This window comes from Elgaria multicarinata, chromosome 6, assembly GCF_023053635.1.
Source record: "Elgaria multicarinata webbii isolate HBS135686 ecotype San Diego chromosome 6, rElgMul1.1.pri, whole genome shotgun sequence".
Lineage (NCBI taxonomy): Eukaryota > Metazoa > Chordata > Lepidosauria > Squamata > Anguidae > Elgaria > Elgaria multicarinata.
Genome location: NC_086176.1, coordinates 25763684 through 25780895, shown reverse-complemented (window position 1 = coordinate 25780895; position 17212 = coordinate 25763684). Strand labels below are relative to the sequence as shown.

The following is a 17212-nucleotide window of genomic DNA, read 5'->3' as shown; positions in this document are numbered from 1 at the left end:
GGTCCAGAAGTTGCAGATTGGAAGAATCCTGATCAAAACTGAATTACTATTTTTATTATTATTTTTATTTATATAGCACCATCAGAGTGCTATATAAATAGCACAAAGAGTCGGAAGCGACTGAACGAATAAACAACAACCACAAACCATCAGTGTACATGGTGCTGTACGTAGTACCAATTTCTCATACATCCCTAAATATGTATATTTCTCATACATCCCTACCTACGGAGGTTGTGGGCTCTCCCACACTAGAGGCATTCAAGAGGCAGCTGGACAACCATCTGTCAGGGATGCTTTAAGGTGGATTCCTGCAGTGAGCAGGGGGTTGGACTCGATGGCCTTGTAGGCCCCTTCCAACTCTGCTATTCTATGATTCTATGAAATATGAGGAGTATGATCTACTGTCCTCTGACATCACTTAGCATGTACTGAGCGTCTCCAGGGCTCTGGGGCTCCTAATCGAATCTAACAGATTCTATTGTCACACTCCCAATGGCTATTTATCACATATCAGGGGGCTCTTTGAGCACAGGATGCACACTTACTTCAGGTATTCCACTCCATCTGGAGTTGCAGGCACATTGAACCTTTTCATGTACTCGTGCATATCTGGGAAACTCTGCTTGAAATAATCTTCAGCGCTGCTTTCTCGCACGGTTCCAAAGCGAAACCCTTGTGACGGGTGGTGGAGCTGAGGAGAAAACATGAGAACATGTTAAGGGGACAAAAAGGCAAAGAATTCATAGCATTACGTTTCCTGAGTGTCTCAGATCTGTGTCCCTTCCAGCCACATATAAACCAACGTGGATCACTATTTCTGTGCTTACTCGGTTACATGATCACAGCCTTCAGATGAATAATATTGACTGAGACATGTGACCGGTTGCAACAGTGGAGCACTCCCCTGATCAAGATAATAGAGGGAAAAGGCTTTAGGTTATAAAGATTCCCCAATGGCTATACGTCGCTGGATCTATATGATTACATGTTTCGCACATTTCATAGGATTGCCTGTTAATATATTAAATGGTATTTTAATGCTGATATTTTAGTTAAGCTTGTGTGTGTGAATGATTTATGTGTATGTATATACGTACACACACACACACACACACACACACACACACACACACACACACACAATGTTTTTATTCTATAATCTGCCCTGAGAAGGTTTTATCTTTAAAGGCAACATAAAATTAATTTAAAATACACATTTTAAATAAATAAACCAGCAAATAAATAGCATACTTTGCATTCAGTTCTCTCTCTTGTACATTTTAAATTTTACAGGATTAGCTTCCTGGAGGTAAGCCCAGAAGCAGTTAGCCAGGCAGGCAGCTTGAAAGCTTTAGTCAATATTCAATCAATATGCCAAAACAGACAATACTTTAAAGAAGTAGCTAGCAGCTAGCATTTTTCTCTCTCTAGAGTAGCTGAAGGGCCCCCAATCCAGATTGGGATCCTATTGGGGAATAGGGGGAGAGTTAACCCTCCTGCAAAAAACTATGGGCCTGATCCAGACTGGGTTCCCCGCACCTGCAATTTCTATTACTGAACAGTGGTGGCTGGGGCAGGGATAATGGGAGTTGTAGTCCAACAAATCTGGCTGGCTGAAAGGATCCTATCAGGGTTGGGAATCAGGCACAGAGAAGACACAGCTGCTGAGCCAGACTCAGAGAAGATACACCTTCCTCTGAACCTAATTTCTCTCCCCCCACCACTCCGTTTAGAACCAAGTCTGAAGAGAAGTGGCAGGCCACATAAGAACATAAGAAGAGCCATGCTGGATCAGACCAACAGCCCATCTTCTCCAGCATTCTGTTCACACACTGGCCAACCAGTTGCTCACAGGAAGTCCACAAGCATAACATGAGTGCAACAGCACCCTCACACCCGTGTTCCCCAGCACCTGGTGTACAGAGGCATAGTTCCTCCGAATAGAAGCTGATAGCCTTCTCCTCCAGGAATTTGTCAAACCTTTTAAATTCATCCAGATTTAGGGCAGTAGCCAAAAGAGTTGGTTCCACTGCATTTGCGTGAGCAACTGTCCACACAACAGGGCTTTTGCGCTTCAAAAAACAACACTGGAAACAAGCGGAAATGTTTGTTTCTAGATCGCGCCAGGTCAGCAGAGTGCTATTCTCTAAGTTCTGCTGACATGCCCCGTTCTGGTAATGGACATTATCACTTGTTTTGAATTATTTGTAGAAGCGCCAAAGCCCCAGTGCACAAGTAGTTGCTCCCTCAAGCATATGGACACAATAGGATACTACCCGAGGAACCATCAGAACCATTGCCCATCAACAATTAGCACCTGGACAGTATGCAAGCCCACAGGTCATCTGTTCACAGTCTTCCACATTATAGTGAGAGGTACTGTATTTGTGCTGAAATTATAAGAATTATTCTTATATTTGCATATAGACATATTTATTGATTTACAATATTTATATACTGCTCCGTATCCAAAGATTTTGGAGCAGTGAACAAATGGAATAAAAGAATAAAAACAGACTAAAACCCATCATTAAAACTTACATTTTAAAAGAACAATGTACAGATTAAAACACGGCCAGTCATTCCAAGAAAACGTCTTGGAACAAGAATGTTTTCAGAAGGCACTGAAAACCATATAATGATGGTGCCTGCCTGACCTCCAAAGAAAGGGTCCCACCACACTGGAAGCTCTTCTCCTGGTGGACTCCAATTGGACTATAGATCCATGTAGAAGCACCAGGAACGTGTTCTCAGATGACTTCAGTAGCCGGGCAGGTTGGTGAGGGAGATTCACTCTCTCAAGTATTCCGGTCCCAAGTTTTTAGGGCTTTGTACACTAGTACTAGAACCTTAAACCTGGCCCGGTAGTGAATATAAATTAACCTATGGAAATGTTTTGGAAATCACCACCCTTTTTACTGATATATTTCCTCTCTTTTTTTGCAATTTTTGGCCAGCCTAATGGATACCACTGTTGGAAGGTGCACCAAGTGCCTTTAGGATCCTCCATCGCTTCCCTTTCCCTATTTGGCCCTGCATGGCCAAGGCTCTCCAAATGTTTTGGCCAAGTACCTGCCAAGCAACCCCTAGCCTTCCTCTCAAGTTGAAGGGGTGGCAGAGGTCGCCCCATATAATTCCCCAGAGGATCTCCACTCACTTCCATGGTAGAGGATGGGGAAAAACCTTGCCATGGAGAGCCAGGCGAGCTCAGTTATTGAAGTCTCAACTAGTCCATCCTTGTCAGAGGAATCCACAAGAGAATCAAGTGAGTTTGGATTTCTATGAATCCAACACATAGATTCTGCAGCTTTTCCTGAGTTGAATGGATTCTGCAGACTTTTTAAAATTTATGAATTTTACGCAAATTTAGTTTTGAAAAATATATGGTTTTTTTTAAAAAAAATATGGGTAATTGTGCATGGGGGAGATGTGTGGATTTTTTGCAAGGGTGAATTCTGGAAATGGGAAAAAAATAACGTTATCAATGAGCGGATGACAGAATGAAAGGCACCTGACATTCCGCACAATGTAGATGGAATGGGGTTTACAAAATCCGTACATCCCTAGTCTCAGCAAATGTCAATGTTTTCTCAGCAGGGTTGGTGTCAAAAGCAGACATGGCTGGGCACCTGCTGAGAGCCCACACCCTACCAGGGCCCCCCTCACAAGGACCTTCTGGAGTTGCTCCTCTTCTTCCCCATTCCAACCTACTATTCACTTGCCTCTCTCTTTGGCCTAAGCAATGGTGGTGGTGAGAATAGGAGCAGTAGATGCCACGGCCTCCTTGCTCACTGGCTGTCTAGTTGTTAAGCAAGTAATTGGTAGCAATAATGAGGAAGAGGATGAGAAGCAGTACCAGCTGGTGACGATGGCTGTGAAGAGATTCACTGAGGGAGGGGCCCAATAATAATAATAATAATAATAATAATAATAATAATAATAATAATAGTTACCCACCTCTCCCTCTGGATCGAGGCAGGGTACAACACCATAAAATACATATAACTAACTAAAACATTTAAAACTAATACATCATTAAAAGCAGCACATTATTAATAGGCATCTTAAAATTCAACTGGGTAGGCCTGTCGCAAGAGATCAGTCTTTATGGGTTTCTTAAATTCTGGAAGACTCTTAAGTTGACGAATCTCTCCCGGCAGGTCATTCCACAAACTGGGAGCGGCAGAAGAAAAGGTCCTCTGGGTAATAGTTGTCAGCCTTGTTTTTGTTGGCTGGAGTAAATTCTTCCCAGAGGACCTGAGTGTGCGGGGCGGATTGTACAGGACAAGGTGTTCCTGCAGGTAGCCTGGACCCAAACCATGTAGGGCTTTAAAGGTGACACCATTGAGGATGTCTGGTTCAAATGCCCTCTAAAACACTGTCTCTCAGCTTTTCCTGAGGACAAGGCCTAGGGAGCAGCTCTGAAGGAGAAAACTAATGCTTTAGACGACTCAATGTCATAATGCTCAATGTCATTTATTCACTTTAGTGCCATTTGGAAAATGGGCCTGTGCCATTATCAGACTAGTCATGTGGGCCTACTTCACTGCTCATTATGTCTGCCTTCATTATTACATTATAACACCCCTGCTATTCCTTAATAGAGTAAGATAACCCCTGTATTTCAGACACTTACCAAGTCTTTGAAGGACACTTCAGAATACCCCAAATTACCATTTACTCCTCATAATTGTCTTGAGAACAATCGTATTTGAGAACTGAAGATATATGCATGACCCTGGCATAGTTAATTTTCTTCTTTATCCATTCTCAAGGTTGTCAAACCAAAGTAACAGGATTGCCCAGCAAACCCAAAGAGGCTCAAGAACATTTCCATCACACAAATATCATCATTCCTCTGTTAACTTAATTCTGCAATGCCGTTTACTATTTTTAATCACAGGTTTCTACACAACAGCCTTGTAAAGTAGGCTGACTGTTAGTATAGTGACTAGCTCTACCCCAAAATCCAACAATGAAAACAGCTAAAACAAGTATCCACTAAAATACAACAACCCCAGAAAGCTACTGAAATATGGGTGACAACCATAAACAATTCAACTGATGCATTAAACAGTAATTAGGCTCGTGATGAAAAGACAACGTTGGCACCAGGTGGGCCTCGCTGGATTATATTAGATACCAACAGAGGTGTTCCAGATCAGGATACAATCCTGCATGAAGTAGAACTGTTCTACATGAAACCTACGTAGCATTCATACACGTTATCTATGGATGGATCCATGAATCTGAATAGGGTCCATCCTCAGACGCATGCCATTCCATCATCACTCATGCCTGGATTACATGATCCTTGATAACTTTCACAAAACGTATGTCCTGTGGCAATTGAAACAAATAAACATTGTGTTTCGGGGTGGGTTGAGCTTAAAGTGTTCATAACAGAATATTTGGCTTGAATTTGGGCATGGCACAGGGGTGGGACGCAAAAGGAGGTCAATGTTCAGGGTAGTCCTAAAATCAAGATGGAGGTAAAACCCGCAATCACCACTACAGTTATTGCTGGCAACCCATGGCTGCCATTTTCCTCCCACAAGGCCCCCAGAATGACACTATATCATGACACTAGGGCCTGATCTGCATCAAGCAGGATATTGCACTATGAAAGTAAAATGGAAGTGGTATATGGTAGGTGTCGATGAGCCCCAACAGTTGTCAGTGCACTTCAGTACTGCTATAAAGCAGTAGTGGGCTCCTGCCTCTTATACACCGTTTTCATGCCACTTTCATAGTGGAATATCCTCCTTGGTGTAGATTTGGTCTATGTTGCTCTGAAAGGGGCTTCATGGGAAAAATGTTATCCAACATTGTTTTCCCTTGAAGTTTCCTTCAGACCAATGCCTGAATTTGATTTTAAATTTTGTAATGTACCCAGAGGACTACGCTTATTGGGTGGTAAATATGTGTGGACAATCAATCCATCAATCAAATTTTATCTCCCCCCACCCCCAATCCCCCTACTTTCCCAGCCTATGTACAGGGCTGCAAACCTGAGATGGGGGGAAGTCTTTGCGGCCAGTTTTTCTTGTTAAAAAGGTTATTTTAAAAAACTTCACAAATAGCCCAACGTTTCGGATGGTGTCAATCCTTCTTCAGGGGCTGTTTAGAAAAGTTGGCTGATAATAAGCGTCCACTGTGCAGGCGCTTTCTTTCGAGGGAGTTGCCTCTCCAAGCTGCAGCGTGGATGCTTATCAGCCAACTTTTCTAAACAGCCCCTGAAGAAGGATTGGGCTATTCATGAAGCTTTTTTAAAATAACCTTTTTAACAAGAAAAATAAAAAAATAAAGAATATTTTCACCAGCACCAGAGCCAGCATCTCTCTCCTTTTGCACACACTTTTGGTGCTTCTCTCTACAACCCATTTTTGCTTCATTCCGGAAAGTCCTAGATGGTGTAATTTAATTTGAGAATATCTATGGTACTAATCTTGCCCTAAACAATTTCGAACCAGGATACCTGAGAGAGTGCCTTCTTCCTTACCAACCTGTGTGGTCACTGAGGTTGTCAGAGGACATGCTCATGGTGGTTCCATATTGGAGTCTACCAGGAAAAGGGCCTTCAACGTGGTGGCCCCCTTTCTATGGAACTCCCTGACCCTGGAGGTCAGGTAGGCACCAACACTGTGTTGTTTCCAGCGCCTCCTGAAAACAGTCTTATTCCAGCATTCCTTCACTGACAGCCATGGTTTTTATTGGCATTCTGTGGTTTTTTGGTATAATAATAGTGTTTTAATTTTTGTGTATTTTACAGTTTTAAATCTTATGTTCACTGCTCTGGAATCTGTTTCAGAACTTTTATTTATTAATTTATTTATTTATTTATTTATTACATTTTTATACTGCTCAATAGCCGAAGCCCTCTGGGCGGTTCACAAAAATTAAACAAGCAAACAGAATGCTGAGTCACATTGGCCTTTGGTTCTAATGCATTGCAGTGTTCTAATGCACTGCACTAGATTCACCTCAAGGCATCTCTGCAGCTTTATGTAACTGAAATGTATCCTCGGAATTAGCTATTTCCCATTTAATTTGAAGTCAAGCCAAACAGAAAAATGAATAATTGCCCCATAACACAGTAAGGGCATTGGCTCCTATGGATGTTTTATTGGAGACGTACAGCACCCTATCTTTGCAGCTTGGTAAGGAATGCTTTCATTGGAATCGGGCGCTTGCTGATTCACTCCAATTAAATCTAAATGAGGAAAAAGGCTGTGGGTTCGTCTCCAGCTCTGTGACATAGCTGGCCTTGGAAAAATGCAGATGGGTGCCCTACACTCCTGTAAAAATCGGAGCTATTAGCACACATTGCTGTATGAAATCAGAAGAGATAAACGTCTGCACTAGTCCAGAGATCACTTTTCATAATGTCTCTACAAGATAACATCAATTTCCTTTTAGGCAGTAATCCAAACATGGCTGCCATGAACCCTCTCCAATCCTTACTTCAGAATTTGAATCTCATTTTGCATCAGGGACGTCTGAGGTTCAGTTCTTAATAGTGGCGTTGTCGCCACTTGAAAAGTAACTCCACGAGGGAGACCAAGAGGACATTTTTAACACACCTCTGCATTTGGTGTGGTAAAATTCTCACTGCCATTTTGTGGTAGTGAGATGCAGAATGCTGGGAACCCCATGTAGAGAGATGCTCATGTGAAGCTGAGGCCCATGCAGATGTGGTGGTCACCATCATTCCAGTGCAAAGGCATAATCCAATGCAAACTTGAAAAATGAGGGTTGTACTGGCATGGTAAAAATTGGGTCAGCCACACAGGCAGGCAGCTGTTTTGTGGAATGGCTTGTGAGGGGAGGCCCTGAATGGTTGTGCTTCTGGAAATGGGCTAACGGATTTGCACGTAAATCCGTTAGGGTGGACAAATGTTGATTTTTTTTTTCTTTGCAGAACACAGTCCTCCATTTGAAGGGCTGCCAGAAGATTATCCTCCATTTTGAAGGTGTCCTCTATTTAAAGGGCCATCCGGTCCAAGTCCAGTATAACAATGAAGCATTTCTGTGGAGGACATGGATGGATAAGATGATTTTTTAAAAAAATTTGGATCAATTGATAGGCTCAGACGATGAGTTTTTATCCTTTTCCGACTTGTGTGTTTAATTTACCTGCTTCGGCTCAATGGCAATACTTACAATTGCAACACTTGCTGGAATCCAAGTTTGGTCCAGTGGCTTTTACATCTTCAGAGCCTCCAGTGCTGTTAGAAACACTTATATCAGCTGAACTGACATGTCAATCCATTATCCATATATATATATATATATATGTATTTAACAGCAGTAAGTAAATATGTTACCCATAGTTTAAGACTTGATTGGAATAGAGAATGGGAGTGCCCTATCTTGCCTAACCAATGGACAGTTGCTCTAGCATCTGTATCTGAAGCTTCGATGGATCTCAGGTTACGTCTTATTCAGCAAAAAGTTTTGTTTCGGATCTATTGGACTCCACAGTCCCTTTTCAATAAGGGTTTGCCTACCTTGCACAACTGGAGATGTAGTACATCCAATGCTTCTTTGATTCATGTTTTAGCAATGCCCCGTAGTTGCCCCATTTTGGGATGAGGTTATAATAAGGATGAACTTTGTACTGAAACAATCTATAATATGGAATAACGTGCAGGTCCTCCTAAATTACCTACCAGCTTCTTGGAAGTTAACACATGGTCAGCACAGTTGGAACTTTCAGAGTCCTTATGACAGACAAATGATTTAAACTATCACATTGGAAGGACAAATCCACACCTCCCATAATGCAATGGATCGAGGATCTAATAATAATATCAACTTTTGAATGGGTGTTATATAGACGCAACTTGCAAGTGGTTAATATATGGATATCTAGTCTGCTTTTCTTGAAACCTTTGTATAACTCCACCCTTTTTTCTTAGTGAATGGTACATATGATGGAAAATGACGATCATCTTATATATGTAATGTATGGATTTTTTTCTTTCATTTTCACAATGTATTTTCTGTACTATTTTGATGATATTCACAATATAATAAATTAAATAATAATAATGATAAAATACCCTAAGGGGATGAGCAACAGGGGCCTTGAAATTGTCCATCAACAGCACCTGGACACGGACCACCTGGTCATCGTTTCATTTCATTCCTATACTGCCCAATAGCCACAGCTCTCTGGGCAGTTTGCAAAGATTAAAACCCTTAAAAATACGGTATTCCACATAATTTAAAAACAGTTTAGCTACAAACATATGAACAGAGCAGACACACATATACATATCCAAACAATATCCCACTAAAACCTCATCATACACTGCCAAATGTCTGGGAGTAGAGGAATGTCTTAACTTGGCACTGAAAAGATAACGTTGACTCTAAGCAGGCCTCACTGGGGAGTTCATAACAAAATTGAGGTGCCACCACTGAGAAGGCCCTCTTCCTTGTTGCTTCCCTCAAAGGAGACACCTGGAGGAGGGCCTTAGACGATGAGTGTAGTGTACAGGTAGGTTCATGCCAGTAGGTTCATGCTAAGGTGAGATGTACTGTATTTCTATTTAGCTTAGAATAATTATTCCTAAATTTGCATCTATGCATACATCTAAATTAGCATACATAAATTTTATGCAAATTGGCATCTTCTGTTGTTTGTTTGTGTATTTCCACTTTTTTGGGGTGGTTCTTAAATGGCCACTCTTAAGTCCAAAACATCTAGAGGGGACCAAGTTGGGGAAGGCTGCTTTAAAATATAAATATATTAAAAGCCCATAACTTGGTGTTGTTCACTTATTTGTCATTCTTTAAAGAAATGAAAAGTAACCACTAAGAAGAAGAATGCTGCAAAGGGGGACTTCTCTGGTTGGACCATCATCAAGAGGGTTGGGGAGACCCTCTGGGGCAGATTTGGAGGTGACAGAAGAGAGATGAGGATGGGGGAATTCCCATTTTGCCAGCAGTGGAACAACAACCTTGGCCCCAACCCCCTTGTATCCCAGGTCAAGATGGTGTGTGTGTGTGTGTGTGTGTGTGTGTGTGTGTGTGTGTGCTAGCACAGATTAACATAATTTTTTGAAGGCAAGCACAGCTGGGCTCTGTATCTTAAGGGTTCCCTCTCCCCAGCCCTTCTCCTGCTGATCGCCTAACTACAGGCCCACTGATGAGGATCCCTAAAGCAATTTCTACCTAAAAGGACATAGTTCAAATCAAACCAATGACAGCTAAGGGCTTTTACAACAGAGGTTTCTGGGTTTTTTTTAAAAAATGGAACAAACCCTGGCACTGCAGCCCTGGAATCCATATGGCCTCCAGAATGTGGAATGAAGCAAAACAACAACAAGAAGATATTAATTACGTAGCCACAAACAATGTCAAAATAGTGGTTTCAACTTGTCTTCCAGGGGATCCTGTGCTTCACTGGAAGCTTATTGAAGGTTCCTCAGTGGGAAGTTCTGTGGACCAAGACCCTGAACCCACATCTTCAGAGTTCCCCAAACCTGTGTCATCTGAAGAACAGACTCCAAAATTAACAATTCAGGGAAAGGATTTGGTCATGGAAAGGTGTCACAAGGCTTCCACCACCTCAGGACCAAGTTTGCTGTTTCCAGACTCTGAGGATTCTAGCCATGAGAACACAAACACTCTACAGCAACTCCCACTTTATCACAACTTTAGTCTGCTAATACAGGCAAGGGCCCTTTAAGAGACATAGCTTCAGTCTGTGTGGAGCCAAAACCAACCAGCCTAAAGGAAGCCAAACTCTTACTTAAGGCGCAGTCTTAATCTATTCCTTGCTGGAGCAACATATAGACAACCCTCTCTGGCTTCCAGCCCTGGCACCATGTGGAGCTTTCCATGATGCTGATCTATTCCTATCTGTCTTCCCTGTGAAACCTGATCTACTACTAAGACAGATCTCTAACGATCTGTCTCATGGTAGAACTCTGCAACCCAAGCAAAGTTTTATTCTCCCAGCATTTTAACAGTATAAATAAATTTTAACTCGGCGTTTTAAATTTGTGATTTTGCATTGCTGCTGTTTTTATCTGGTTGAGCTTTTATATTGTATTTTATATTATGGTTTTATACTGTTGTTTTATACTTTGAATGTTTTTAATTTTTGTGAACTGCCCAGAGAGCTCTGGCTATTGGGCGGTATAGAAATGTAATAAATAAATAAATAAATAAATAAACAAATAAGCAACAGCAGCACTCAGTGGTATGAAGCCCTCACCACAACTGAGACAGCTTTGGGCATCCACAAGTCCACAGCCTGAAATGGTACTGGTGGATGGGCTTCCCTGAAAGAAAGCCTGCCTTCCCCCCCCCCCCCCAAAAAAGTGTTGGTTTTTCAATGTTTGAACCCTGACACATTCTTATCTGAGGCAATTCTAGTGCTTAGGGTCCGTGCCATGGAAAGTTGCACCAAATGATTTCTTCTCTGTTCTGAATGGTGTTTCATGTGACCATAAGAAGCAGGTCCTGAATGATAGATGCAAGCCCTTCAAAATATATTTACCAAAAGAACTTCTAGTCCCACCCACTCACTAATTCTTCTTGACACTGTCCAAAAATATATCAGCAGCAGCTGTCAGATCACACTTCTAAATGGGGAATGACAGGAGTTGGCAGAAGAACATAAGAAGAGCCAAGATGGGTCAGACCACTGTTCCCACAGTGACCAACCAGCTGTCTGTGAGAAGTTGGTCAACATCTTTTCTTCGCTGCTGATATTTAAGGGCTGGATTAAGTGACAGCAAATACATCTTTGCATTTAACATGCAGGTTTTAAAAAATGCAAATAGCACCAGCTTTGGGTGTGTGTGATAACTATTAGGATCACAGAAGATGGACATTTGCATTGGCATCAAATCTGCCATTGGGGGCAATGGTCCCCACCCCCCAGAAAATACCAGCTTTTGAAGAGGGACTTTACTCAGAGCCAAAGCAGGGGAGGAAAAGGTTAAATTCCATCTCCACATTGCTGGGATCCGAATAATACAATCAGCCTGCCCAGCTGATATTATTTGCATTTTTAAAACCTGCATTTAACAGCAGGTCTAATTCAGCCCTTTAGAAAAGCTGATTCTGGACCACGTCTTTTCATACCAATAGTAAGACCACGTAGTATTTCACATAGGCAACAGAGCGGCGCTTTCTTTGCCTATAGCTCTCAGTGACCTTAGACTGCACCACCACAAAGAGTGGAAGTTGGTATGCTTGACTTACTGGTGTCACCACTGTGGAATTTGTGACGGGATCCTCTGATGCAAAAGATTTAACCTGATTAAAGCAAGACTCTGTTACTGCAGCTTCACGATGCTGGCAATCTGTTGCTAATGTAATGAGCTTTTTGATTCTGGAAACTGAGCTACTTACTTTCTATAAATAAATAAATAAATAAATAAATAAATAAACCTCACTTTCAAAACAACAGCAATGGGTAATAAGTCTTATTTGGTGTTCCCTTCCATTAATTCTTCAAAATGCTAATGCTTAACTCATTTGCCTCACTTCAGTGCATTAGATCTTTATCTGAATTTAGATTGCTTTTTGCTGTCGTTGTTGTTCTAGTTCACGTACAGTTTAATTGTCAAGAGGCTGTTTTCAGTAGGGTGACCATATGAAAAGGAGGACAGGGATCCTGTATCTTTAACAGTTGCATAGAAAAGGGAATTTCAGCAGGAGTACTTTGTATATATGGGGAACCTGGTGAAATTCCCTCTTCATCACAGCAGTTAAAGCTGCAGGAGCTATACTAGAGTGACCAGATTTAAAAGAGGGCAGGGCACCTGCAGCTTTAACTGTTGTGATGAAGAGGGAATTTCACCAGGTTCCCCATATATACAAATGACACCTGCTGAAATTCCCTTTTCAATACAACTGTTAAAGACAAGACCCATGTCCTCCTTTCCATATGGCCACCCTATTTTCAGAAACCCATAGGAGACATTGGGGGGAGACCCGTTATCTGAAAGGTTACCAACTTGGGATTCCCGAGACCCATCGCTTAAGTTGGAGGTGCAGCAAGAAGGAACCACTACTTTGTTGACCAAGCAAAGGCTGAAGGCCTGGCTCCTAATATTCATATCTGACCCGGCCAATCCAGAAGCCAGAGTGGCCACTTAAACATCACCAAAAAAAGAAGAGGAAATGCATTACCAGTAAAAAAAGAAAGAAAAGAGGATGCCATTTTGCATGCTATTTGCATATGTAAATTTATATGTATAGATGTAGAAAAAAAATAACTATAATTTAATTAGAAACACAAGACATGTTGATGAGCAACTTCAAGGCCCTTGTTTTTCCTTCTAAGGGTAACCTGACTTTAAACCAGACAACACCGCTTCAAGAACGAGGACTGTCCTCTTCCAGCTCTCCAAAATAGAGGACTGTCCTCTGTAAACAACTGGCCACCCTACAATAATAATAATAATAATAATAATAATAATAATAATAATAATAATTTCTTACCCGCCTCTCCCTTTGGATCGAGACTGCATACTGCCTATTGATTGCAGGGGATAATATTGTATACTACATGAACCCTTCTGCATCTGCACCTGAAGTAGGATCTAAGGCCTAAACCCACATAGTGTATGGTAGCTGGTAGGCAGCCAAATTTGAGTTGGATCAGAAATTCCCATTTCCTGAGCCAATCTGTTGCAAGCAAGGTGGGAATGTCACCACAAAGTAGCAGGAATGAAAAGCCTAGGCCCAACACGTATCTGCAGGAAAAACTCCTTCCATCTGAACCTCAGTGATCTTCTCTGGGTAACTATTCTTTGTTTTGGGCTCAGTTGTAGAGTAGGAACATAGGAGACTGCCTGATACTGAGTCAGACCACGGGTCCATCTATCCCAGTATTGTCAATACTGACTGGCAGCAGCTCTTGAGGGTTTCAGGCAGGAGTCTTTCCTCACCCTACTTGGAGAAGCTGGGAATCGAACCTGGGACCTTCTGCATGCAAAGCATGTGTGCTGTGAAACTGAGCTATGCCCCCTACCCAGCCTTACGTACAGAAGGTCCCAGATACATTGAGAGCCAGTGATGTGTAGTGGCTAGAGAATTGGACTAAGAGTTGGGAGATCCTGGTTCTAGTCCATGGAAGCTCATTGAGTGACTTTGGGCCAGTCACAGACTCTCAGCCCAGCCTACCTCACAGGGTTGTTGTTGTGAGGACAAAACGGAGAGGAGGAAGATTATGTATGGAGCCTTGGGTTCCTTGAAGGAAAAAAGGTAGGGTATAAATGTAATAAATAAATAAATGGTACAACCCCTCCCCGCCCCATCTCCAGTTCCTGACTTTCCAGGACATGTTCCTAATAACCCTGCCAATTTGCAGGGCTGGGAGTTGGTTCCAGGTACAACAGAAAATACTGGGCTAGATGGACCAATGGTCTGGCTCCATATAAGTTAGCTACGTGCAAAAGGCAAGATCTAATGGTACCAGAACAAAGCTTTCTTTGAATTGGGGATGCTGTTCCAAAATAGCCTCCTTAAGGTCCATCTCTGTAGTTATTTTTAGATATGTCATTACAACTTTTTTTTTTTAAAAAAATACCCAGGAACTTTAATTTGGAAGGGTTCTTCTATGCTCCCTTCCTCCTGTGGGTAGTACAGCTGTATCATCTTCTCCATTGCTGCTGCTGATTAGATTTTATTTTATGCTCTGGGCCACTGGCAGCCGTCCCCTGCTCCTGATGAAATTTGGATGCAAGAGCTTAAGTCAGCCTGCTTTGTTTGACAGGGATTGGAGGTTCCTTTGGCAGGGGATAACATTCCCTGCCCCTGCGCACCAGGATGAAAGAGAAGCCCTTTTCTGTCATTTGAGATGGCTAACACAAGGTCATGCATGTTCTACAGATGTATTTAATTCTTTAAAGGCCACTTTGACATTCACCCTATGAGATATCGAACTCCTCTTAAGCTCAACTCCAGATGAATTTGTCAGCAATTTCATCTGGGACCCACAGGAATTAAATGGATATGCCATGAATTGCCCCCTAGCCAAGCATGGAATCCCAACATGGACAGTAAGAGACAATCTCCTATGTCAGTGTAAGGAGGGCTTCTAGTCCAGCCTTCCCTTGAATCAACAGTCTTTCGGCTGACTTATTGGGTCAGGCCTGTTGCTCATAGCAACCCACAATGACTTATATCCCAGCTGCTATGCAAACAAGAACAGCAGGTGCTTAGCATATGGCAAGACTGGAGAACTTGGGGCTCTCCAGATGTATTGGACTGCAAGCTGGGGATGATGGGAATTGTAGCCAAAAGCATCTGGAGAGCATGAGGTTTCCCAGTGCTGTGATATAATAAAGCTTATATGAAGCTTTATAAGTAAAAATATAGAAGAGGGAATTTCACCAGGTTCCTCATATATACAAATGACACCTGCTGAAATTCCCTTTTCAATACAACTGTTAAGGATACAGGAGCCCTGTTCTCCTTTTCATATGGTCACTCTACCTAAGGCATAGCCACAAAACTCTTATTTTTGGGAAATCATTCCTTTAGTGCTAGAAGACTTTATAGCATTTGGAGGTAACTAGATTTTGCAGCAGTCTTTTTTTAGTTGTGAGAGACCAACCCCCAACCTGAAGTTAGAATTTGAGGCATGCTACCAGGCTGTTGCAAAATGGCCTTCCTCATTTGGAAGTGGCAAAATGTGTGGTGGTAGTGACTTGTTGGGTATTTTAAATCCCCTACATGTGCTGGATTAATGCCACATTCAGGGGCACTTGGGAAAATCAAAATGGCAGCTCCAAACTGACTGGCTACTGTTTCCAAACAAGGCTAGCTTGGCCAAGAGCACCCTCTAACTAGAAGCCAGTCCTGGCTGGCACCAGTGGTGTCCCCCTCCCCATCTACTTTAATGCAGCAGACAGTCACCAACAGCCATTTTCATCCACACCCCTCTCCCCAAGAATCCCCTTTGGAATTATGCTACATTCCAGAGTCTTTTGGGGGTAGTGGGAGGAGCTTCATCACCACCACCACCAATGGTAAGCCTGCCTCATGAACCCTGTTTTTCCCCCTCCACTCTCCCTGTTTAATTATACTCCTCCTGCAAGTGGGGACTCCTCTCCAAATTCAAGCCAAAGGCTCTCTGTTGAGAATTTTCAGCTTTTATAGTTATGACTCTGAAAGATTGATTTTCAGTGTGCATGAGTGGAAGGAATTATCTACACCCAATGGAGCCCTTGTACTATTTTTCTACAGATGTCACAGTTCTAGGTATGTTTCATGATGGTTAGGGCCAGCCCTACAATGAGGTGTTATGAAGGAGCTGCTTGGGTGGAAGATGCTGGATGGGACGGGGCGGGGGGGGGTATGATTTTGAAGGACAAAGCTGTGTTGGCTATCCTGTCACTGGTGCTGAAATATGTTTTGCTTCTGTATGTGGAAGGGAAGGGGGTGTCATCTTGTTCTTTGCCCAGTTGATTGGATGAAAGCTCAGAGCAGTGACTCATGCAGTGGGGCAGATGATCCTACTATGTCTCTGAACTGGGATGTGATTGAATGATCCACTCATGTAGGGTGGCCATATGGAAAGGAAGACAGGGCTCCTGTATCTTTAACAGTCATACAGAAAAGGTAGATCTCATTTGTATGCATTCAGCACCTGGTAAAATTCCCTCTTCATCACAACAGTTACAGCTGCAGGAGCCCTGCCCTCTTTTGCAACTGGTCAAGAGGGCAGGGCTCCTGCAGCTTTAACTATTGTGATGAAGAGGGAATTTCAGTGGGTGCATACAAGTGACACCTGCTGAAATTCCCTTTTCTATACAACTGTTAAAGATAGAAGAGCCCTAGCCTCCTTATCATATGGTCACCCTAAATTACATCCAATACATCAATTCAGGCTACTAGCCACTTTTGAGTGGAGGCTCACTGAAAGGAGGTGAGTTAAATCATGCAGAGCAGAAGCAGGCAGCCTCTATCTTGGCTGAGTATGTTGGGCCTTTGATTATTTTTTCCCCAGAGCACGTGAGCAGCTGTCTTATGCAGCAGGCAGTTTGGAGGATTATGGCTTTATCGGATCACTCTCCTTTGGAGGAAAATGGAGACTGTGAAGGATTTGGCCCATGAAACAATCTCATCTGGCCTCCTTCAGCAGCTTTTCCCCAATCGGAAATGAAAGCAGTGTTTCAAAAATGGCTCACAGCTTCACCCGTAAAGAAAAGAAAATTGTTTTCCAAAGTTGCGA

At 42.4% G+C, this 17212-nt stretch overlaps 1 protein-coding gene across 1 annotated transcript in view; it reads right to left on the bottom strand.

Moving 5' to 3' along the window:
* GRIN3A (glutamate ionotropic receptor NMDA type subunit 3A) overlaps window positions 1–17212 on the bottom strand; it is a 125002-nt gene that overhangs the window by 28463 nt on the left and 79327 nt on the right. The window contains exon 4 of the mRNA XM_063129168.1: window positions 549–694. Within this exon, the coding sequence (XP_062985238.1) occupies window positions 549–694 (146 nt within the window). The remainder of the gene's footprint in view (window positions 1–548; window positions 695–17212) is intronic.